The 24,716-nt window shown below is 40.1% G+C and overlaps 1 protein-coding gene and 1 long non-coding RNA gene across 3 annotated transcripts in view; one reads left to right on the top strand and one right to left on the bottom strand.

The window, feature by feature from the left end:
• Nucleotides 1–1,991: 1,991 nt before the first annotated feature.
• Nucleotides 1,992–15,962, bottom strand: LOC148054553 (uncharacterized). The gene is made up of 3 exons (XR_015706200.1): nt 15,528–15,962; nt 8,261–8,483; nt 1,992–2,504 (listed from the first exon to the last, which is right to left on the bottom strand). It is a non-coding gene; the product is annotated as an uncharacterized LOC148054553 (long non-coding RNA).
• Nucleotides 15,963–16,135: 173 nt separating this feature from the next.
• The window catches only part of CAND1 (cullin associated and neddylation dissociated 1), a 37,846-nt gene continuing 29,265 nt past the window's right edge, over nt 16,136–24,716 (top strand). Inside the window, exons 1-2 of one of the 2 annotated variants that reach the window (XM_087763949.1) lie at nt 16,136–16,422; nt 20,511–20,654. In XM_087763949.1, coding sequence (XP_087620075.1) covers nt 16,355–16,422; nt 20,511–20,654 — 212 coding nt within the window. In that variant the 5' untranslated portion in view covers nt 16,136–16,354. The remainder of the gene's footprint in view (nt 16,423–20,510; nt 20,655–24,716) is intronic. The other variant, XM_087763948.1, reaches the window with a different exon arrangement.

The raw sequence follows: 24,716 nt of genomic DNA on the forward strand, positions 1-24,716 counted from the left end.
GGAAGTGAATGCTCTGAGACACTATAATCTATTAGAACAGCCATGTTTATTGGAAACAGGAGGGAACATTGTTTAGCATAAGCTGGTATCAATCACTGAATGGTTTCTGTTCCTTGTTATTAATGTGCAGGCAGCCAGGCAGGGAAGAATGAGCTCTGTGGAAAGACAGACATCCCCCCACTAAAGGGGGGAAGGACTGGTAGCCCCACCACCACCAGATGGACTCCTGTAACCTACCATAAATACTAATTTTTTCTCAGACTCGGGCAGAGAAATCATAACATCTCAATGCCTGAATGATCCTTTGTTATTTTGAAAAGTTTTGTGCCTTTTTGTATATGCAGATTGAATTGTTTTTTTGGGGGTACGGATCTCCTCCAGAAAGGACCCTCCATCCAGTCGAGTAAGAGGCTGTATTATAATATAAATAAGCAATATTGCCTGGCTAACTATGCTTTGCTAGCCTCTGTGTAGGTGTAAAAGTTTTAAGTGTCTTATTGCATGGCTGTCTTTTATTTTTTTCATTAAAGAAACACACCCTGTCTCTTTAAAATAAACTTGTCTGAATAGCTTGCTGATTTTTTTCTGTTTTGACTTAGGGTTAGCAAATTAAAAGTGAACATTGATTTCAGAGGAATTTAAATCAAGTGTCTGCAGTTATCATTCTGCAATAGATGACAGGTATGGAGGCTACAGCCTCTTCTGGTGCTGTAAAACTACTGGTAAGAACAATGTAGGCAATGAACTATAGGGCTTCGATGCAACCAGTATAGCCATACAAAAGATTTCCCAGGCTCCCTGATTTTGGCTTGAAAGCTCATTACGGAGCCACAGCGGTGTATATTCATGATAAATGCTGGAGGATGTTTTTCATTATACTTAAACTGCAAAGCAAACAAGAGTTTCCTGTTATGTCAGTTAGATCGAAAAAGCACTTACACATGCAAATAAATCTAAAAAATACCACAGCCTCAAAACAGATCATCTCTGCTTTCCTATTAAAAACATCAGTCTACTTGTTCATAATGAATCAAAATGCATGCTCAGGGTTGGATGCTTAAAATAAAAAGTGAACATGTTTTCTTCTGCTGAGTTCTGAAATATTCCAAACCATACCTGCCAGGCCATAGTCACATCAGATCTCATAAGCTAAATGAGTTTTGATTAGGTCAATACTTGGTTGGAAAGACAAAGCAGGTGCAGCAGAAAGGAAACACTCATCAGTAGAGAGCAGACTCCCTTTTGCATGAGCCTTAAACCGGTATTTGAAAGGGCACTATGCCACTGCAAGTCTTCAGGTTGACACAGACAGCTAAGATCTACGTGGCTTTTTAGAGGAGCAAGGACATTAAAACTGTAATGACTATATTCTGTTACCTGCCCATCTTAAAGAACCTCTGAACTTGGGCCCTTATCTCAGTCTTCTCTTTCCTACTATTATTATACAAACTAGTATCAAATTTCTTTGAGATTACTAGATTTCAGTCATAAATGTACTGAGTTTTCTATACAGTTTTTGGTGGGATGGCCGACCAAACAAGTGACAATTGACAGCAAGGCTTACCCAGGAGAACTGACTTTGCATAACTGCAACATAAACAAGGCAAAAAAGCAACAGACTAAAGTATCCAAATATTAGAAAGAAATCAAGCCTCAAAGCCTGGGGATGTCTTCTCTTTTCCAGGCATTCTTCTTTTTGGTTCTCCAGCACCATTTTCAAATCAGAGGGGGCAGGGGAAGTTGATAATAATTCTTATAAAAATGGTAGTGCCTGTGCATATTCTTGTCCATACGTAAATGGACGGAAACATTTCAAGCCGAAAGGACTGTCAAAAAAGTGAGACGTTCCGGTTCCTGGTGAGTCCATGATCAGAGAGGAGATCAAATACTTGCCTTGAACTTCTCGTTCAGGATGAGCTCTTTGTATTAATCATCAAATCTTTTCCTTCTTTCAGATAGGAACTGGTTGATGAGGGTTCTGCATTTCTGGCCTAGTGACTGTGCTTGAAATGGCAATATTATTTTTGGAACACAGAAACTATGCTCCTGCAGACAGATAATTAAAGTTTCTACTAAAACGAGTACAGAAAACAAGCATAGAAAACCTCCATGGATCTCAGTCACCACTGGGTCTCTCTGACTAAGAAATATAATTTATGCTAACTCATGATACTTGGGCTATTTTCTAGTAAGAACAGAAGACAGCATGTGGACAAATCACTCAACGCACAGTGACGAGCAGTGATACTAGGTTTTGGTTTTAGGAAACACCTGATATACCGCATGCCATTTAGGTAGCTCTCTACTGCACAGGTATGATTTTATGTTGAATACAAAGATAGGCTGGAGAAACGGAGACCACCTCAGCTGGAAGCTCCTCTGGAACAATGTCACTTCCATGAAGTTGCATTTGGGGCAGTTTTGCTTCTATTTATGGGGCTCCATCACTCTTACAACTGAGAAGTCCAATAGCCGGGAAACAAGTTGCCATCGCTTTCAGTCAACTATGAATGGTAAACAGTTCAAATTATAAATTCTTTGCCACTAAATCGTCTGCTGCTAATTGCTCTTTTGCATGTAATTATCAGTGAGGATTTAATAAGTATGGAAATACTGTTACATGCCAAAAAGTAAAAATAAAATGAGAAAAAGCAGACTTAAAGAATGTCTGGCAGACAAACTCTTTAATTAATCCTGGAAGACCATATTAGCTGACATCTCTCTCAGTGAACATCTCTGGCAGAGAGATGGGGTTTTATAATACTTCAAGCAAAACAAGTAATACATTTGCTTCTACAGCTAGAAAGGTTTTGGCCTTTGCCTCCAGGTTATGAATTTGAAAAGAACATTGATATAGGTGAGAACAAGACTGAACACATCAAGCGAAACATAGAAAATCTTAACACATCTTAAGAACAGTAACTCCCAATAAAGTACCAATTCAAATGAGAGAGAGGCAAACCCTCGGAGGGGTTTTGAACTGTCGCTAGGCTTTTAGGCGTAGCTCTAACTTGCGCTTTCCTTACATGATCTGTCTCTTAAACAACTACAAGGTTTATGCTGCAGGTAAAACATGGGAGATGGGGATGAAGAAACTGAATTATCCTCTCAAGGATTTTCCTCTTGTTTCTAATTAGGAAGAGAAGATCAAGATGGACAAATAACTCTGCAGTGACACTTTCTGCCTACTGTCAAATGGCAATGGAAGTTGAAATATCCTTGAAATGTCCCATCTGTGGTCACAGTCATTAGATAATATTGATCAGAATATAATCAGACTCAGCAGATAATAAGACTGTACACAAACATAGTACGGGTCCCGAATCTGGATCCCATGTAGTTAATAGCTAAACTACTGTTTGCCACTGTGAGAGAAAAATCCTACTTCATGTATTCCCCTAAGCTATCAAAGAAAATGAAGTGGAAGGAAGATTTGGTATTTCGCTGACTTGATTTTCACTACATTTCTCTAAAGGGAAAACATCTAGTTTTAGGGTTGTTAAGCAGGTTAATGACCTGTTGCACAGGACTAAAGAATTATTACTGAGAGAGAATGAGTAGAATGCAAATCTGAAATGTATTTTCTTGACTGGAAAAAAAAAGATTTCTTGCTTTAATTTCCTTAGTTGCTGGGTTTTTAGCTGTCATTTAGTGGTTCTATGTAGACCTGAAAATGCCTTTCTAATGTTCATGAAGAATATTGAAACAAAATTGACCAAGTCTGGCTAAGCAAAAGGCTGGTACTAAAAGTTGTAGGTGGGAAGCATTACGAGCTTTCTTTTGCTATTCCTGGCCCAATTCCTCAATGTAAATCTGTTGCCCAAAGGGGAACAACCTACAGAACTAATGAGAATTTTGTTCTTCATGCCTGCTCCAGTCTATATTACTTCTGTCTCTGACGACTAGGAGGGTGACAATTATGGTGAGACATTTTGTATGTGATATAATACCTGTTTACCAGGAACTCTGAGACCAATTCACCGAGAGCAGATGTGGCAACAGAATTCAGTCACTGTTGTATTCACTTATTTTGGATTTGAATTGCTACCCTAGATGCAAAAGAGGCCATGCCCAATCATGAGCACGCTGAGCCTTCCAGATCTTCATACTTGGTTGTATTATTACTAGCAGAAAGAGACATCACACTTCAGTATCTTTGCATTTGGCCAAATGAACTCTGAAGACATTTGGGTACGCTCTATTTACGTTAGCAAGATTTTTTTGACATAGTTCTTTAGGCATAGGTTTGCTTACTACCATTAGAGAGGATAGTCTCAGTCTGGGAGCTGTTGCTTTAACTCATGTATGAAATCAAAGTGAAACTTCCAGACTTCTCCCTTTTTGAGGGTTCGTTATGAATTCCTCTGAAATATCATTACTGAAGCTCTAAAATGAAGATAACACCACCAGGATGGATTTGATGTCTATTTTCCCTGAAAGATTTCTGCATTCCATTTGTGACTGATTTTGTGATAAGGTAACTCTCTGGAAGGCATAGCTTTAGCTTTCAGATCTTTTTTTTTGCTTTCTAAACTAGAACAGGAGAAGAATAAACCCTGGCTGATTGGATCGCCTTAGCAGCATATTTCTTCAGGACTTCTGCATCAGAGCAAATTAGATCATTCTGCACGGATGTGATATATAATTCCCGTATCTTCTGTGCCATCAGCTCCTTGGGTTTGGTTTGAAGGGATAAGAATTAAGCTGCAGCATTTGAGTGAAATTGTTTTTATTATTGGAATCACAAGATTTTTTTACGGGCAAGAGAAAAACTACAACTGGCACACAGTGTGACTCAACCTTACATATTGGGAACCTTAATTCTGTCAGCATCAATTGGACATGAAGCACACTCATTGCTTTGAGTCTTTATTTTTATGTAGCCCTACTAGCAAAAAGAAACTATTTCCTGTTTGCAGTTCAGTGCACACTGGTTTTATTATTTCCTTTAACTCTTCCTCATGTTTAAATCACTGCTTATTAAATAATCTTCCAGCATTTCCTTTCTAAGTGTGTCTTGGTACACAGTTGAGCACAGCTAAGTTAAAGACTGGATCTGCTCCTTGAAAATATTCATTGATGGCAAGTAATGCAAAAGTAATGACAGCTGAAACAATAACCGGCTATAAAAATCTGATTTCAGCTGTTGTTGAACTTGTTGATCTTTAGTGAAAAATGAAATACGAACTTTAATGGAATATCACTCTCACTGCATCTTCCATCATCGTATTATAGGTTATGATTGCTACATTTTTTGCCTTCTACTGTAAAAGATGACTCTTTGGAACAAGAAGGGCTGATTGCTCCATTAGTTCTTGATATCATTCAGCACTTAGGGCAACATTCATTTCTTTTGCACTTCATTTGCATTCCATAATCACTGGAAATACCCTGGAAAATCTTATACTATTTGATGACCCAACCAGAGAATATTTTTTTCACTGAAGCCCTATTTTGCCTCCATTCCTAGAAGCGCAGTCTTATTCTTTAGGCATTTATATTGAGCATAAATTATGACAGCTCTTAAGATGAGACATGTGAATTATGGTAAATACATTTTAAACTTCTTGCATTAGATTTTCATAAGAACTATTGGTAACCAAAATAAATACGCATGAGATGATAGACAGCAAGTTTGGTGGATTTCAGTTGGAAGTAACTCTGAATGTATACCAAGACTGCAAGGTCTAACAATATAAAAAAATTAATTACTAGCTTCCATTTTGAATCATCACCTGATCCTGCTTACATAGAAATTTTACTCCCTGATGGGAAAAAGGATGAAAAGCTGGGGCTTACTTGACTCTATATGCCACCAACCATATGTACCAGAAGACAGACAGCTTGAGTAAATGATCTTGTCAAGACAGAAAGTATCACTAAGGAGGCAACACTGAGGGACGGAGGGATTCATACCAGTTTGTTAAAAGCAGAGGAGTATATTCAGTCATTACTCCTTTGCCTTTTTGTCAAGGGCTCTGATTAGTCAGCTTTTTCATATTAAAAAAATCTGAATGTGGATAATTCTGTAGTTTACTGATGTTGGATGTTACAGACCTTATGTCCATAAAGGAATTATTCTAGAATAAGGCCCGTAGAAAGTTAAAGAACTATAGCTGTCATCAAATAACTTTCTTAGAGGAACATTATTTTACATTAAGAGTACCCACATTATAAGCTTTCTGCAAATATTCTAAAAGACATATCGTGGGGAACACCTCCATCTATACACCTTATTTTTCAGAAGTAGCTGCTGTTCTTACTTTCTTATTGCTCTTATGCTGTATTCTACAGACATCAAGAAGGATACTGAGTTGGTGCTTGACACAAAGATTACCTTAACAACAATGCCATTAAAAGGGGTGAGGGTGGCAGGGAGTAAAGTATGTAACAGAGATGACAGTGAAAGAATAAAGTATTTAACAATGAGAATCTATAACTTCTTGGGATACCTAAGTGGTTTTTGGATAAATATAGAATTACTAATGTGTCTGAAGTATTAATAATACAGATACATTATTGTCAAGAAATCTAGGAAAAAATCATGCCCTCTTTTTTCTTTCTTCCTGCTATAAAGCTTAAAGCCTCAGCATTTTTACTGGCTCCAAAGAATTATTTTATGATGAAGATCCACAGTAAAGCTCAAAATGAAGAGAAAGAATTCCTAATTCAGTAGCCCTAGCTGCACAAATAAACAAAAAATGTCATTCGATAACATATGTGACCCCAAATGGCAGTTTCTTTTCAACAGATGTAGTTTAATCTTTGAGCAGCAGGTGCAAAAGTTATCTCGAGGCAGAAGCTACAAACAGAGCAATTTTACAGGAGACGTTTTACTTTGTGGGAAATGCAGGAATAATTGCGACATGCAGCTCTTTTTCGTCCTGTCTTCCAACAGCGGATCACACATGACCCAATGTTTTACCTTGAAAAAAAAAAAAAAAAAAATTTCTATCCCCCTCCCGCAGATTAGAACATGGTTCAGCATAATATTTGCTCCTTTGGTCACTGTTTAGCAATGGATGTGAAAATGGATTTTCATTCTGTTCAGTTTCTAATCACTCAAAAGAGCACATTTGTTCTGAATTACCTATCTGGACATCCAGGTGGTTGCTAATAAAAGAGAATCAAATGGATTTAATGCCGCATTCGATCAGTTCCCATGGTTCTGGAAATGTATTCACCATCCCAGGCTTCGCTTGGTTTTGCAAATGTGTCAGTTAGGGTTTTATCCTGCTGGATACTAAAAATGACATTTAAGTTGTACAGCGCTAACTTCAGCTAAGAACTTTGACAAACTGGGGCCTCATTAAGGAAACAGAAAAATGTTTTTTTTTTTTCCTGACCTCTGAAGCATGTAAAATAAATACACTAATTAAGGAAAGATCTGAGCTTCAGAGCTTATATAGTGAACAGTGATACAGATTTTCTTCCTGCTCGATACACCTGCAATACACAATAACATCTTTCTCCAGCAAAGTACATAAGCACACGCTTCACGTGAAGCCATAAGAATACTCTGATTGGTTTAAAATTAAGCAACGTGCTTAAGTGCTTTGTTGTATTTAAGCCAGACTTTAATCAACCAAGATGGCTCACATAACCCAACCATGCTCCACAATTTGCTGTTCTCCCAGAAGCCTGAAATACCATGGACCACTGCCAACCTCCTTTGCCTGCCCTGCAGGTACTGCGCTACTGTACTACTAGATGAGTCACCTCAAGGAAATGTAATCTTGGAATTGGCTTCTTGAAACAAAAACTCCTTGCGTCAATTTGTGGACAAACAGTTCTGAACAGAAAAAAATTACTCCCATAGGTATTTCTGCCCTTCTAGTAAGGTCCTGGTCCTGAACGTTGACTAAAATGGGATATTTTCATTGCAATAAAATAGCTGTATTTACAAGCTGACCTTGAAGCATGTTCAAACTATTCCTCCAAGATGGTATCACAGCTTCTCAGCTAGATGCCTCAGACTATACAGTGCTAAGGGATAATGAAAATTCTCTTTCAGCCTCAGCTGCTGATGCTGTGTAAATTTAACATAATACAAATTTCACACCATTCTTGGCCTTTGCTGGGTTCCCAGAATGACCCTGTTAACATCATGTAGAAAAGCAGAGCGGACGAGAGAGCAACAAATGGAAGCAACACAAGAAAAGGACCTGAGAGCAATGAGCCTCTGTGGTTTATTCACAAGGGCAAGCGTGGAAGGGAAAACATCCTGTATCTCAAAAGGACAACAAACTCGGCCACGCACAAGGCTAGCAGATTACCGTAGGTGCTTCTCCATCTGTTCCTCTCCTTCTTGGCAGCAGAGGGAGAGTGGAGGGACACTAGGTCCTGCTCTCACAGTAGTTCTGTCTGGGCAGCACACTTTGATGACCTCCCGGTGGAGGATAAGGCTGCAGAACTGCATCTTCCTTCCGTCCGTGCCCATCACAGCTGCAGACAGTGCCACTATTCACAGCAGGACAAAGTGACTGCAAAATGCCACCAGATCAGCTTTTTCACAATGAGTATGCGCTGGCATAAATGACGACGTCAGGTACAAGAAAAAAAAGAAACAAGCTTATTTCTTTCTATTGCTAGAGAAAGCACTGCCTTTAGAAAGACTGTAGGAATGGACTTTGAGGACATTCTTACAAATCACTGAGAGAGAAAATCATCTTTATCTTGCGATATGTGAGCAGACAATTGTCTCTCTGTATCTCATCCTTCCAAATGACATTGCTTCTACAATATATTTGTTCCAGGCTCTCTGAAGCACTGGCTAGTAATGCAAAAATGTTACAAAAATGACTAATTTCGGCCTCTACAAGATGATAACAGAACAAAGCCCTGACCTGGTACCATTATAGCTGAATACAGAGATAAAATTACACCCTTAAATTGGCAGTAGCACAAAAATGGGAAAAAAATTAAAAATCATATAGGTCACCTTGACTGTGACAGGCAGGAGATGTTGTTTCTAATGTAAGCAATAGGACTCAACATTTCAGTGCATGAAAAGACTAAGAAGTTTTGGAGAACTATTTTTGTTTTGGAAATTACATTCCTCTGTATCAGACTGTAGCAGCGTGGGTTGACTTTTGTGATAGAAGTTATTAAAAGATGGCAGTTCTCTCAGTGAGAGCTACTGGCATCATTAACCCCCCGAGAGATAACGAAACAACAGGAGGCATTTCTTAAGATTGTTTTGAAATGTAAACACATTCTTTTCGATATATGTTTTTTCTTACCGGCATGTAACAATTTCAAAAGTATTATAACTAATTGCAAATGTTTTCTTTTAAGAGCCTCTTCCTGCTTGAATAATGCACATGAGATATATGAGGTTTTTGGCTGGTATTCTTGCTTCTTTTGATACTTCGTTTTGTATTTGCCATTCATATACATAAATTCACAAATGAGCCAAAAATACTTGGCAGTCCTACTCAATTTTATACATATTCATTATGAAGAGAAGAAAAATTGTACATATCCAGAGGGTTTAAAAATTCTAATGGTGGCTCTGACAAGTTCAAGTGTATGCTATCTTGTGTATCTCTAAACTTAGACTATACTCTGCTATTATAATACATGGATACTAATCCTAGAATGACATGAATAGCCTAATAATATGTATTTAAACAACTTTCACACTTACGACTCTGTGTTAACTAATTTTAGCACACAAGCATGTAGTTAATGAATTATATCAAAGAGCAAAAGCATGTTGAAAGACACTAGGCCCCAAGGTTCAACAGGTTATGGTGAGAATATTGGCAATTAAAATTAATTCTTGTTTCTGTTCAAATGGTTGTTGACATGCAGAAAGCCTTTCAGCGCGGAGCTGAAGAGACCGGTCGATGTCTCTTCTTTGGTACCACCACCTGTGTGCAGGACAACCAAAAAATGGAAAGACCCCAGAGACGCCAGCCCCTTCAGCAGCCCTGCCTCCAGGGTAAAGTGGAAATGGTCGTGGCACAAATGAGCTAGGCTGAGTTAACTAAGTTTGGGTAAAACTCTAATGAGGACAAGGAGGTATGTAGCTTTCTCACACATCAGCAGATTCATATGTTCTGGGGGTTGGATCTTGACTTCTGTCCTTTTAAAGGTTTCAATTCAAAGCACTCAGAAGATTTTGAAGGGAGAAGTGGCAGTTCTGTCAGTGCAAATGGCAAAAGCAATCTTACAGCAGTTTTCCAGTCTGTTACCGTGTTATGCCCTTGTTCGCTTTGCAAAAATAAGTAATAAGAGGAAACTACACAGACAGGCTCTAATCAGTACTTGAACTTAGTACTCCTCTGACAAGATTTTGTGGATAATAACCACTTACTATGTGTTGAATATACTTCAGTCACTAAAAAAAATCAAAGAACTTTTGAGTTGAGACTGAGAGCTTCTCAGTCCCAGAAGAGCCTCTAATAAAGACCGGCAAGTGTGTGTTCCTGCTCAGGAGGACCTGAACGGTAGAGGTATTACACGTCAGGTCTAAGAACTGCAGTCAACTCTGTAAGAAAACCTGGAGAAGTCTCTTCTGCAGAGCATATGGAAGTCAGGGGATGTTTTTAGATTCTTCTGCTGTGAGAATGTGGATGACAGTGTGTATTGAGTCATTACTATTAATTTATTTCTCAAACAGCAAATTTAAAAGAAAAGAATACATCATATATTAAGAGCTGTTCAGCTCCAGCACGCGAGTTAAAGACTAATACAGCCCTTCGGTAAAACATTCACAGAGCATGAAAAAGATCAAAACATGAGTCAGTTTGTGGCAGCCAACAGAGACACATCTTGACAGGCAGCAGACTAGGTTCACTGTTCAAGTGATGGTAGGCTGGCAACAGGCATCATCTGCTCCAAGAGGAGAGTCACTGAGTGACTTTACCTTGGACGATCCCGTGGATGACTCAGTTTTGCTCCAAGAAATCAGACTCTGCAAAGTTACACTCTGTTCCATAGATTCATTCATTCCAATTTAGTTTTAGCCCTGTCTGTTCACCTTGATTCATGGAAGAATAATTATATTTGCATTTTTTCATCTTTGCTGTTACTGACAGTGTCATAGATGAGGGAGATGATAGCACATTCTATTGGCCTCAAATGAGGCACTCTTAAGTAAGAATCAAGAAAACGACACCAGTGCTTTAAAATGTTATGACATGAAACAGATTAGCCCTTATGTCTGCTTTGACAAACATTGACTCATATTGTAATTAGCCAATGTACTAACATTGAAATTTCTAAATTATAGGTATGGTCAAGGCTTTCCTGAAATGCAGGATCCAGAATAAACAAAATCCATAGCACAGCTACCTCTGGTTCTAGTAAGCCTGAATAGTCCAAACACATAAAATAATTTGTATTTTTACAACTTCTGAAACAAGAGTATTGTTCAATATCAGAAGTTCCAATTAAACAAGTGCTTTTAAGTTTACTGGAGACACTTGCACTGGAGTACAAGCATTGCCAAGATCGTTATATGAAGAAAGCTGGGTGTGCTGACATAAGGGGAAACATAATTGGCTCTGAAGGAATTACAAATTTAGAGTTGTGATAAGGAATGGAAATGCAAATGGTCAAGCAAAAAGAAAAACAACCTGCACTGATTTTCAGAAGAGGTATTAAGGAAGAAAACAATCTTTTGTTCTGTAAACTGAGTTCATTTGGCATGAAAATAATACAACGATAAAAATCTTTGAATCTAAATTTCTGGCTCATATTTCAAATCAGATTTCATTTGAAAGACTCGTTTTATTTTTTATTTTTGGGTGGTTGTGGTATGTATTTCAAAAGTTTTGATCACAGATGCTGCAAAAAGCTGTGCAGTGTTTAGCAACCAGAAGGGAGATTTCTTTTAGCATTTTTGTGTGTTTGTTTTTTTTTTAAGAGACTTATATTTTTTTCTTCACGATATTATGTTTCCTGAAACTTAATCTTATGATGAGGGTGCTATTGGAGCTTTGTTCTTCTAGAGAGGCAATTTCAGCCCATTTGACAGTTGCTTCAGTCCATTACTTAACAAGATGCATATATTATTTTCAGCACTGTTCTCCTGATCTTTCTCTTTTTAAAGCTGATGGAATCAGACACCCAAACACTTTGCTTTGCTTTACTTTGCTTTACAGAAGTGGATTATCTGGATTAGGAAGGCCAGGCAGTTCACAGCTGTAGATATTATTTATTCTTCTTGGTAAGTGTGTAGAAATCTCTCCTAAATGAGACCAACAGTATCTGCTATTGTCCAGAAATGAAACAGTCTTAAGTGAGAATCAGCACAGTAGCACCAACTGCTTTTGGAAAGATGCTTTGAGATTCTTACTTAACTTGCGTATGAACAAATTTTCAGCTTTAGGAAGAAAGAAAAACTTAACTAAAACTTTGCCTAAAAGGCAGTGGATGATTCGTTTAGTTCTAAATGTGCCCTACTTTGGAAATTGCTATAATTTACTATGGAATGTCATCTAAGTTTAAAAATAAGGAAAACAAAAAATAAGGTGGGAAAAATCCCCACCTTTAAGAGAGCATTGTTATGATTAAGATTCCAAAGCCAAGTTTTTAGTTCTACAGTTAACTCATCTTCATTTTTTGGAACATAATATTTTATACAATGCAATACAGTGATAACCTTAATGCCTTGAAACACAGTTACCCATGTGACTGTTCTAGTGTAAGTTATGCTGCTTTTTCAATTTGTTTGCTTTCAGTTAAAGATTGCCATACCATTCCTTTTCGTTTCTTCTGGATTTAAATCTAGATAACTTCTTTGACACCATCTGTGGTTTGTTAATATAATCAGCCAATAAATTTGTAAGGATTTTCTTTCCAGGCATCTTTTTAAAAATTCAAAGTTCAAATGTGCAAAGTCAGTCACGTATCTAAGTGATAAACCATGACTGTAAGGTTCTCTGGCTCAAATATCTGCTTGCAGCCGTGAGCAGCTTTTGACTTAGAGCAGCATTTTTCCTTTTATTTCCCCCAAACCAGCTGTAAAAAACGATAACCAGCTTTAAACTTGTCATCCTAAAGGATTCCCTTTAAGCTGAGTAAAGCTGTGTGGTATAGCTCTTTCCGCGTTGACAGATGAAGATGCAGCACATTCCTGATGTCCTCTGCCGATCAGAGGGCTCGCAACTCCCATGTGAAGTGAAAGGGCAAATTGGTGATAGTTCAAATTATAGTGCTGTGAATGCATCTCTAAACTAACTCCACTCTTCTCTCATCTTCAGCATTTGGGAAATATATTTGCAAGTGTAAAGCAAGATAAATCCTTTCAGGTTCCAGCATTTAATTAAGCTTTCGGCTATCTTTGTGAACGAACCAAGAGCATCTAATATGCGTGTCTACAGGGAACAGATCAGGAGTACCACTCCATCTGTGAAGTTGTTTGCTAGCAGCTGGAAAAAATCCCTTCTCAATTAGCCTCTCTCTGTGTCTAACTTCCTCTGGAACACTGCATCTACTATAGCTGAATCCCAATTGTAATAAATGTACTTGAACAAAAAAATACTTCCTCTGTGATGGCCTGTGTTTATGGTAGAAACAGGAAATCAGGTTTAAGCAGTGGCAGGGTAAGCTGGCTGAGGTATAGAAACCAGCACAGGAAGGATGATGTTAAATGATTTTAAAATAATTTCAAAACTGTTCAAGGTTGTATAGCAGACAGAGCAGAGTTGTTCTGTAATTGTTCTGATTTTTTTTTCTCTCATACACTCCCTCATTCTAAGTAAATGTATGTTGGATTCCCAAAGTGGGAAATAGCTTGGTTTAGTGTCTAATTGGAAATAGTAAGGATTTAAAAAGTTAAATCCCATCTTGAGTGGATCTGCTTACAGGGACCATCGGCAATGCTTTACTCCACAACAGTAATCAACATAAAGACCTTACCTACCATAGAGAATTTTCTATCATCTGGTTGGTCTAACATGCTTATCCAATAGAATGCATCATGGTAACCATGTGGGCAGAACATTTTTGGAACAGATTATCTTTTACCACCCCATAACCACCGGATCCCCATTTAGTACCAAAGTCATGAATGTAAATAAAGACCAGGTTAGAATGGTCTTTTCCCACAGTATGTGAGAACTGATAATGTGACACTGACATCTCAGAAACAAATTGTTCCTGGGAACGGCAAGATGCTCGAAAGTCACAGTCACCAAAATGATTTAGAATAGCGCTAACGTTCATATGGCAAAATATGAATCAACGTGCCAAATGTCGAACATTTGTACTTCAACTTTTTATATCTCAGTACTTCAAAGAGGAGCTACAGTTTTTCTGTGTGTGGTATAATATCATCACAATCCAGACGTCATAAACCATTTTCAGCTGTCACAACCAAGTCAAGACTGAGTCTATCTTCATCTGTGTTGTTCCAGCTGGCTTCCTTGAATATCCAACACAAGCATTCAAGCGAAATGAAGTAAAGAATTTCCCTCTCTAAAGGTAATCTCTAAATTAAGTATTCCCAAATCAAAGGAATGAATGGCCTATTTGAAAATCAGTCAGCATTGGGCCAGCTCTCCTTCTGAGTGCTTCCCCTCACTGCAGTTCCTCTACCCATACCGATGTTCCCCCATTTCTCCTCGGGACACCTGCCCCGCCTCCTGACTACTCCCATCTTCCTTAGTCCATCCCTGCATCACACCCCACCGCAATGCCACTAATCCAACACCACACTGCCCACCTCCTTCTTACCTCATCCATCATTTTGCTGCACAGTGCTCACCTACCACCGAGCTGCTCTGGGGAACGAGACCAGTACATATTAAGCTCTCTCTCTCCAACACAGCTGCCAGACAATTAACCGCGTAAGTATCTATCTTCCAAAATAGCTGCTTGTACACTGTGGCCGGGTGACAGGCCATGGTAGTGACACACGATTTCTCCCTACCAAGTAAAGAGCACATGCTTTCCATCAGCTGGTGTGCAAGGCTGCCTGCAAGCTGCATGTAATAAATGCCTATTTTAAAGAAATTTTCTTTTTAGTTCCAAGTCTTTTTTTTAATATACATAAAGCGATCAAAAAGCATTTCTTTAGGAGTTTTGCTGTACACACATGTAACTGAGAAGGATTAAAGCTATTTAACATTCTTGTATTTTAATATGAACCTTAAGGAAGATGTAACATGTGGAAATGTTTCCCCAATTCTACTACTCCATATCATCTATCCATGCATAGACAGATCACGGGCTAGGCCCAGAAAAGTAACGAGATTGACATGAACAGTAATGAGGTACAAAAAAAAAATTCTCTAAAAGGTGCCCTTTGGCTTCCAAGACCTCTGAAAGCATTCACATCACATTTTTAAGCTGCCTTCTGCAAACCATGACCGATGGAAGCATGCCTTTATTTACCAAGAAAATTAATTTTCACATCACTGCTTTTGGCTTCCATCAGACATTTTTCACAGCGTGCTCAGCTATGACGGGAGCCATTGCACAGGTGTGAGAGGGCCTGGAACAGAAGCTGCAGCCTCTGCCACACCAGGATATGCCGTGGGTTTGTAATGGCCCCAGTACAAACAGCACCGTACCTGGTGCCCCACGCAGGGCACTGACAGGCGCTCAGAGCGTTGCTGAACCCTTTTGATGTGGACAACGCCTAGGCTGGAGGAGTTTATTTAGGCCTCCCTCTCAGCCGGCTCTCCCTGCAGGTGAGGTGAGCCGAGCCGAGCCGAGCCGAGCCGAGCCGAGCCGAGCCGAGCCGAGCCGAGCCGAGCCGAGCCGAGCCGAGCCCGCCCCTCAGGGGCGCCAGCCGCCACCACGTCCCGCTGCGCACCGCTCCAGCCGGCCACCAAAACGAGGCTCCACGTCCCAGCGGGCAACGCGCCGCGGAGGCCCTGCCGTCCCCCTAAACTGCAAATCCCGACGTGCACCGCCAATAGCCCCGGGTGCGACGCGGGCGCGATTCACGCTGGGAAGCGTAGTCCCGTCAGCCTTCCCGCCGTCTCTCCCCCCCTCCCGCCACCCTCCAACGGTGGCCTAAACTTCCCGCGCACGCTCTGCGCCACGTACGCTCTGGCGTCAGACGGCCGCGGGCACCTCCCACCCGCTCGCAGAGCCAATCAGAGGCGCCGGTAGGGCGAAGGGGGGGGCGGCCCTCTCGACCTTTGACCCGGCGCCGAGCGCGAGCGGCTGCCTGCCCGTCCGCCCGCCCCTCCCGCCGTGTCAGCCGCTGCCGCAGGAGGCGGCGGAGCGCCCGCCTACCCTCGCCGCCCTCGCCCCTGCCCCGGCCCCGGCCCAGGCTCGCCCCGCCGAGCGCCGTCCCCAGCAGCGGGCGAAGTGGAGCCGGCGAGGCCGGGAAGACGCCGCCTCCTCGTTCTCTCCTCCTCTCCCTCCCCCCCCGGCCGGGTCCGTCAACATGGCGAGCGCCTCGTACCACATCTCCAACCTGCTGGAGAAAATGACATCCAGCGACAAGGACTTCAGGTGGGAGCCGCCGCCGCCGCCCCCCCCGCGTCCTCCGCCGCCAGCCCAGCCCCCGCCCCGCCGCGCCCGCCGGCCCCTGGGCCCGCAGGCCCCGCGCCGCCCTGCCCCCACGGCCGCCTCCGCGCCGGCCCCGGGCCTGGCGCCGCCGCTGTCAGGCGGCGGCAGGTGCCGGGCGGCGGGGAGGCCTGCGGGGCCGGGCAGGGCCCGGTGCAGCGAGTGTGCCCGTCTCGGTGCCTCTCGGGGTGGGAGAGGGGCCCCTCCCTGCCCCGGGCTGGCCCTGCGGGGCTGGGCGCGAATCTGCTGCTACCCCGGGAAGAAAGTTCCCGGGAGGCGAGCGGCTGTTCTCGCTGCCCGTGAAGGACGGGGCACGGCAGTGCCCGGAAAGCCGGGGCCTCCACGCCTCGTGGGCAGAGATCCCAGGCAGCCAGGAGAAGCCAAGTGGTCGTCAGGTTTGCTGATCTGCGCGGGGCTAGGCGAGGGAGGAGGTCAGCCCTTCAATTCCCCTTCTCGCAGATGCTCAAAAGCCGAACGGACGAAGCCCTGAGCAACCCGCTGTAGCTGACCCTGCTTTGAGCAGAGGGGGTGGGCGAGACGACCTCCCCGGGTTCCTTCCCAACCTCAAAAAATACGGATCCTGTGATTCTGCAGATAGGAGCAGGGAGGGCCACCCAGCACGGCGTGCTCGAACATCCTAAGCTCACATGCTTCCTGGGTGCTGCATCTTGTAGACAGAGGGGTTTTGTGCTGCTCGTGTAATTTGGTACTGCCTCTAAAAGTCTGTGCATCCGGAGAGAGAAGTCCAGTTAAGTCTTACGGGGACAGCACTGGTGTGTGTAATTTCGAGGTTAGGATCTGTCACAAGAGCACTACTTTTTATTGGATAATTTGCTTGCTTTGTAATAAATTAATAGCAGATAAAATGCAAACATTCAAGTATCAGAAAACTAAATGATATAAATAAGCTATTAAAAAACAGAAGACATGATGCATTTACACAGTAGTTCTAGCAAAGCATTACATTAAAAATAATTAAATTTCTTTGTATTGTTTGCAACCAGAAATTCCCATTTGAAGCCTTTGTCAAAGAGGGTACATGAATACAGACAGGGAAAAGGCATAAAATATGCTTGGGTTTTGTTGCTTTGCTGCAACACTACAGTGCTTAGTTTATAGTTAAAGAACATGTTGACATCCAAACAAGTCTCTTGTTAATATATTAAAATCTAAAGGAAAACAGAGGTGATGATTAAATAACCATAGAGTTGGATTTTGAATAATCTTGTTTGCTTTTGACAAACTGTTGTAGCACTGGACACAGATGTGATAAATTTATGTTTTTTTCGTGTCGATTTCTTTCAGATTTTAGTAGCATGATATTACCTGGAGAATTTAGGCTAGAAATGTGAGAAGTAGAAAAAAATATTGATTTGTCTAAAAAGAGACAGTCCAGAATTGCCTGATTAATTTAAAATCGTACTAAAAAGAGATTCAAACATTTTTTCCTCTGAATGTTACTGAACATTTTTTTACTTTTATCATGCTCATTTGTTTCTGTGATTAAGTGAGCTTTCCATTTTGTGCTTATGGGGAAGATGACTTACAAAAAATTCTAATGGATTTGCGACTAAATACTGATTTTGATGAGTTTAAAACTTTCTGCATAAAAGGGGTAGGTCACACCTGTCAAATGCAGTTGTAGCAAGCACTTTTTTCCAGCTACATGTAGTTAAAACTTGTTTTGTAGTTGCTTTAGGAGAGCACACTTTAGAAATTACCTGTTCTAGGAGCTTTGAATGACTTTGAAATTCTCGAATATTAAAAAAAAAGTTCTTAGCATAGATTAAAATCTGCCTTTGTGAACCACAAAAATGAGTGATGATAGACGTTTACAAACTGGCTGTTATGCAATGACACATTTTATGAAACTTTGTGTATTGTTTATTTGCATAATGGATAAAATAGTATTTAGTACTAGTAATTATAAGTGCATTTATTCTTAGATCGTTTATATTTGAAGAGGGACAGTGTAGTTAACTTGTTGATACCGGGGAGCTGAGTATAAGCCACAGTTGAGGTAACCACTTTATTGTAAAATTTAATCCTGTGTTTTTTGGATAAACTGACTTGTCCGATGTGAATGTTTGTGGCATTTATTGTCCAGAAACTCAGAGTTAAATTCTAAAATGGGCGGTAACATAAGGTGGCAGTTTACTGTGTGGCTGTGGGAGAAGCGGTGTCCTCACTGGAGGAGGAGAATGACTACTCTGAGTACAAGGTATGAGTAGCTGCTGACACGCTGCTGCTTTGCACCAGGTAAAGTTTGATGTGCCTGAGGAGGAAGCAGTTGTGACTAAAGGCCACATCTGAACTACTCAAAACCATGTTTCTAAATACCAGCTACTTTAAACTAAAGTTGCTAGGCCTCCCAACACTATTGTGGGGTGTGGGTTGAGTTTTTTTAATGGATGAGTCTGCCAGGAGGACTCCTCAGTTGTAGTTGAGTGCAGAAGCTGCTGATGCACTGAGGATGGGCAAGCTCTGCTTAGTTTAGTCACAAGTAGGTGATGAGGGCATGTGAACTCGTAAGGCTAGGAAATGGGAGCTATTGGCCAAGGAAGTGAGAGGAGGCTATTAAGAAGGTTTAAGAAAGGGAAGTAACTATAGCAGTAACATGGAGTCAGTTTTTGAATGTTCTAGTACTGCATGACTTTGTGTATATTCCCGTCCTATCTGTCCATTACCTTGACTTACCAAGTAGCTTTTTTCCTTGCTGTGCTTAAAAGCTGATGCCATTTGCATTCATCATCTGTTCATGTGCACATCTGGTTCCTGTCAGATTACAGGCTTGCTTCAGTGGGACTGTTGGAGTAAATGAAAAATGAGTGAGGTCTTATCTTAGAAACACCTTGAGACTATTAGCCAGGAATGACTGTATTAAAAGACAGGACAAGTTGGGGTCCATTATGTGAGGGCAGGCATCTGGCATTTGTGATGCATATTAAGATTATGCAGAGTCTTGGCTTACATTTTCAATAAAAAAGTATCTAGCATGTCAGGCTGTAGAGATAACCTTCCAAGTATGACCTGAGCTCAAGTGATGTCTGCTTGAGGCTGATGTGCTTGAAGTCCAAATGTCAACCTTAACTGTTTAATTACAAACCATTTTTGTCTGGGGCTTTGAATGGGGGTTGGGATTGGTACCATAGCCCATGGGATTCATAGTTGAGTAATAATACATCTGTATTACTTCTGAGAAGAGAGGGCGCTTACAAAAGAAGAGCAGATTGGAAAACAGACTTCAGAAGGAAAAGAAACAATAGGCATAAAAGCAGTATTTTTGGAAAGTAATTTCTCAGTATGTTCTTGTATTTGTGGATATGACAGTGTTATTGAATAGTAAATTAATTGATATGAAAGATGATTTTATTTGCTTGATCTCTCAAGAATTAATCTTGGTCTGTAATGTGGCACCCCAGATTGAGGGCTGAGTAAATGGGATCAGCCATTCTCTGGATTATAAACAAATTAGTCTGTACAGGGCAACAAAATGAAAAACACGTAAAACGTAGCTTCACCTTTATTTTTCCCTCCATTAATGTTTAGCTTTTGTGAATTTTATGGGAAAATGTTTGAAAAACTCTGTATTTTTCTTCTTGATTAAAAGTTGTTTTAAAATAAACACAGAGCAGAGATTAATTTTTTTTTAACAAACTTTAAAAAAAATGCCTGTTTTTTACAAGATCAGCATAGCTAATGCAAAGACTACGTAAAACCTGGGAAAGTGTCAGTTTTTCTTTGTGGAGATCATTTGGAATATAATGTAAACAGTGGAAGTAAAATATGTAGCTGTTCTCATCAAGGAAGGATGATGACTTAACTAAAAGATACTGTTATTTTTAAATACAATTTTTCTCCTATTTTTCTGTAACTAAAATAAATGTTACTTGCATCACAAAACAGGTAACAGTAATCCAACGTTAAATGTGATTTATTTGATAACGAATGGTGGAAACTGAGAATCTTGACTCCTGAGCACTGTGAATAACCTGTATCCTTTTAGCAATAATTATCTGACTATCTTTTGTCAGGTTTATGGCTACTAATGACTTGATGACAGAACTACAGAAAGATTCTATCAAGCTGGATGATGACAGTGAAAGAAAGGTGGTGAAGATGATCTTGAAATTACTGGAAGATAAAAATGGTGAGGTGCAAAACTTAGCTGTCAAATGGTACGTATTCTTTTTCTATGATGTAAAGAATTGTTTAATGTCTGAACAACATAAAGCACTTTTGAAAAACTTAAAGGACCACTGCTATGCAAAATAATTGTGAAATTGATGTCCGCAAAGGAACCCTTGTACTTGTAGGCTACCTGCCTTCATTGTGGTTTCTTACAGAACTATCTTTTGTTGACATTGCGGATTAACGTTTGGGGTTTCAGGTGACAAATAGCGCATGCAGTCCTTGCTGAAAGTATATGAATGACATGCTTGTTCTTTGGTGATAATTCTTGAACGCTAAATAGATTCTAAAAGATTATAATTCATTGGTAGTTGCCACATTGATATTTGACTGTGATATTTGACTGTGACAATGTAGATGATGTGTAGGGGAAGAATTGTAGTATTTGAGTAGCTTTCAAGCAGATATAAAAACATAAAAAGGTAAATATATGGTCTTGGTTATCAAATATGAAACTTACCTCTTCACTGACATTCAGAATACTGCGTTAATGGTTTTACATGCTTTACAGGAACTGTAAATGTTTTATGGGGTCAGGGTGCAGTTAATTGCATTTCAGAGACTTCTGTTGCTTCGGTACCCTCTGTTCCTCACTTTATTTAACTTTACACGTGGTGTGGCTTCTCCAGAGCACCCTTTGAAGAGGTGCTACGTTTATTATGACTTACTTTTTGTTCTTGTCCCTTTTGACTTTTCGTGCCCTTTAAGGAGGGCCTCTCTGTTAAGAAGCTTCTAGCGTTCCTGAGAACGTTTCTTGGTCATGAGCTCAGTTTTTTTTTTTAATATTCCATTTATGGTATTTATATTCCATGAGGCGTGGATTGAAGTAAACTTGCTATGCAAGAGCTTTGGACAGCCCCCCCCCTTTTTTTTTTTGTTAACAAACAACACAAAATGTCATGTTTCTTTTTAATTCAAACTTCTGAAATGTCAAAGTTCCTTGTGGTACAGCTTAAGTTCTATGGCTTTGAAAGAGATTGCTTGTACTCAATCAGAAGAGTAGGTTATTATGAAACTTGGCTCAGGCTTATAATTGTCTTTACATGAAATAGCATTTTGTGGAAAAGTTACGTTGCAACATACATGCGTACTCATCTTTAATGTACATCCTCAAGTTATCCTGAAGTTTAGGTTAATGCACATGGACACAGCTTATATATCACAATCTTCAATGGTAATGTTAGAATTTTGGACCTAAAGTACAAGTAATGTTTACTAAATCATTAAAGAAAGATTGCAAAGGGAAGAGAATGAGAAAGTAGATGGCTGCCTCTGTATGTGCACATATGTATGTGTCCTGTTCTTTTCTTATTAACCATTCTGCTATTTTTAAAGTTTACTTTGACATAATGATAAAATTCTTGGATTTAATTAAAATGACAGGATCTATTTAAAGTTTGTAGCCTTTTCAAGAAACCCAACTAATGTTGAACAACAGTGTTAAATTTAATGGGACAAGAAACATGATGGAAAAGTTTTCAGGTAAATTGTGAACATTCATCTAGAATGTGTACATTCTTGAACATATCAAGTTTCTTTTTTTTTTCTTTTTTTTTCAATCCCAATCGCTTGCAGACATGCTTTGAGGATAAAAAAACGCCCTGAAAGAGTCTTCTCTTAAGGCAGCTTATACTCATGGTATTGTTCCATGACAGTTTGAAGCCAGCCTAAACTAATGATGCTGCTGCTCTGCTGTTCTCACCCTCCTTGACCCTTTCTTGTACTGTTGCTTGTCTGATTTTGTTGTAGACTGGCTTGAGGACTTAGTTTTCTTCTGGCTTAGTGCTCTCCTCCTGCAGTCACATGAGCATTGGTAGAGACAGTAGTGGGGGTGAAGGGTGGGAGAGGTTGAACACTATTAAGCTGTAGTTTTTCTGACACAGTTCAAGCCGATCTAAAGTCTTCTATCTACAACATTGGGTGTAAGCCTGATTTGTTGGGAAGTTAAATTCAGCCAGCATTATGTTTCTTGGCTTTTCGGTTTTTAAATATTTTGTGTTGTTGTTCTTTACTTGCATATTTCTGTCACAGATTTGCTGGCACTGTCAGCTGAGGACAGCATAAACTGTGTTTAGATCTCTATTAATTTAAATGCTCTGCTAAACTTTAGAGACTATCAGCAGGAACTTTCATCAGACTGGCACTTGTTGACCCATTTAAGTATAGATGCCCTCTCTCATAGAAAAAGGATTTAAGACAACCCTATGTACCTTTTAATCTGTATTTGAGACAGATTTTTTTTTCCTGAGGAAGGGAGGAAAGATTTGCAGTTTGTTAGGGGAGCTTCCTCTACAGGTAGATCAATGGAAACACTGTGAATGGTAAAGATATTGACCACTCCTTGAGCAGGTAAGAATCTCGTGCGGGAAGATCGCTCTTTCAGGCCTTGATTCTTGAGGTTACTGAACAGAGCAGATTTAAAACAACTCAGAGCAGCCTTAAAGCAGCATTTATTTTTAGGCAAGCGTAGCAACAAGTAAGCAGTGTTCCTGGTTTTGCCTTATCTGCTGCTTGCTTTCACATTTGGGTAGGAAGGACTCTATTGGCTAAAATGCTGATGAACTTGTTTCTTATTATCTCTTCAAAGCACACTAGTGATTTTGTTCTTGATCCTTTCAGTTATATTACACTGTTTTTGGACAGGATAAAACATGTTCTTTGGTTAGCAGAAGTCAGGTTGAGAGTTCATGGATATTTGGGTAGGTACCTTGCAAGATGATTGTGCAGTTCATTTCTGAATAAAAATGGAACTTAATGAGCTGCCTTAGTACTCTTGGAGTAAAAGTCAACCTGCTCTAAGCTTTGACCCTACAGAAGGGAAAGAAGTGTATTTGTCACGCTTCTGTTACTGCAGGCAGTAGATGCAAACTAGGTTAGTAACTGCAGGTTGTTCACCTTGTTTTTCTTAAGAGCATGTAAAATTTTAAATGTATTCTTGTCTACGTTTTTTCTGGAGGAGTTGTTTTTTGCTTCATCTGATAGTCATAGGCTGTTTTATAGTCAGCCAATGTAGAAAATGCTATTGGGCATTCTTACAGCATATTCTTAATTTAAGGCTGTTGGTGTAGTCCAGCATGGTATCCTGTGCACCTTATGGCAGCAGTAGTTATACTGCCTGTAGCTCTATCCAAGGTTATGTGCATCTGGATTAGACAAGCATTATGGATTGTCTAAGCATAGGTATTGTGTTGGATGGACTGTTTGTTCTTCATTGCTGATAATGTTGGTAATCTTCTGTTGGCCCAAATTGCACATTGTTTCATGTGTTCAGCGTTGTAGTTTAAGGATGAACCACTTCTCATTTTGAGCAGTTATCTATGGTTTGGTATTCTGCCATTTAAACCTATACTTAAAAAATTTTTATTGTTTCACACTGTGAAATGTTCCCTGAAACCTGTAAAAACCCAAACAAATGCATATGTATACACATATATATGTATGGGGGGGGGAGGGGGGAGAAAGTGGGACTAAAGTAAGTAGTTTCAGTGATTCCTCCCTTGTGATACTGTAGGTTCTTTGCATTTATCAGTGTGACTTCTCTGGGCAGTAGTTCAATATAGGGAACCCTGCTTGATGCTGTGAGTGTGAGTCATTAGTGTGAATAGGATGATGCACATATTGGCTGTGTGTGGCTGATCCGGTTCAGCAGCTTCAAAGCATTTTGGATGCTGTGGTAATACACTGCTGCACATCATGCTATACTGGTGATTTGAATAAATTTTTTTTTTTCCATTTGCGAATTTTAACTCTTCCCTGTGCTTATTTGATAGCCATTTAAAATATATCAGTTTAACACTATAATTGATTATGAGTTGGTGTCCCTTTTCCTAATAAGGAGCTACACTATGAACACCTTTATTTTTAAAAGTATGTAACTTAAAGGAAACAGTGTGTTATCGTTGCTGTTTATTTCCATAGGCAGCTGAATGAGCTTTTGACTTTAAGAGAAACTGGACACAAATTATTGGCTACTGAAAGGGAAAAGATCAAAGAGCAGTTAAAACAATATCTGAAACTGCCTTCAAATGGGTAAAATACATGCTTAAGTG

The sequence above is a fragment of the Nipponia nippon genome, unplaced genomic scaffold (genome assembly GCF_047370975.1).
Source record: "Nipponia nippon isolate SJK-2023a ecotype South Korea unplaced genomic scaffold, ASM4737097v1 scaffold_3, whole genome shotgun sequence".
NCBI classification, from domain to species: Eukaryota; Metazoa; Chordata; class Aves; order Pelecaniformes; family Threskiornithidae; genus Nipponia; species Nipponia nippon.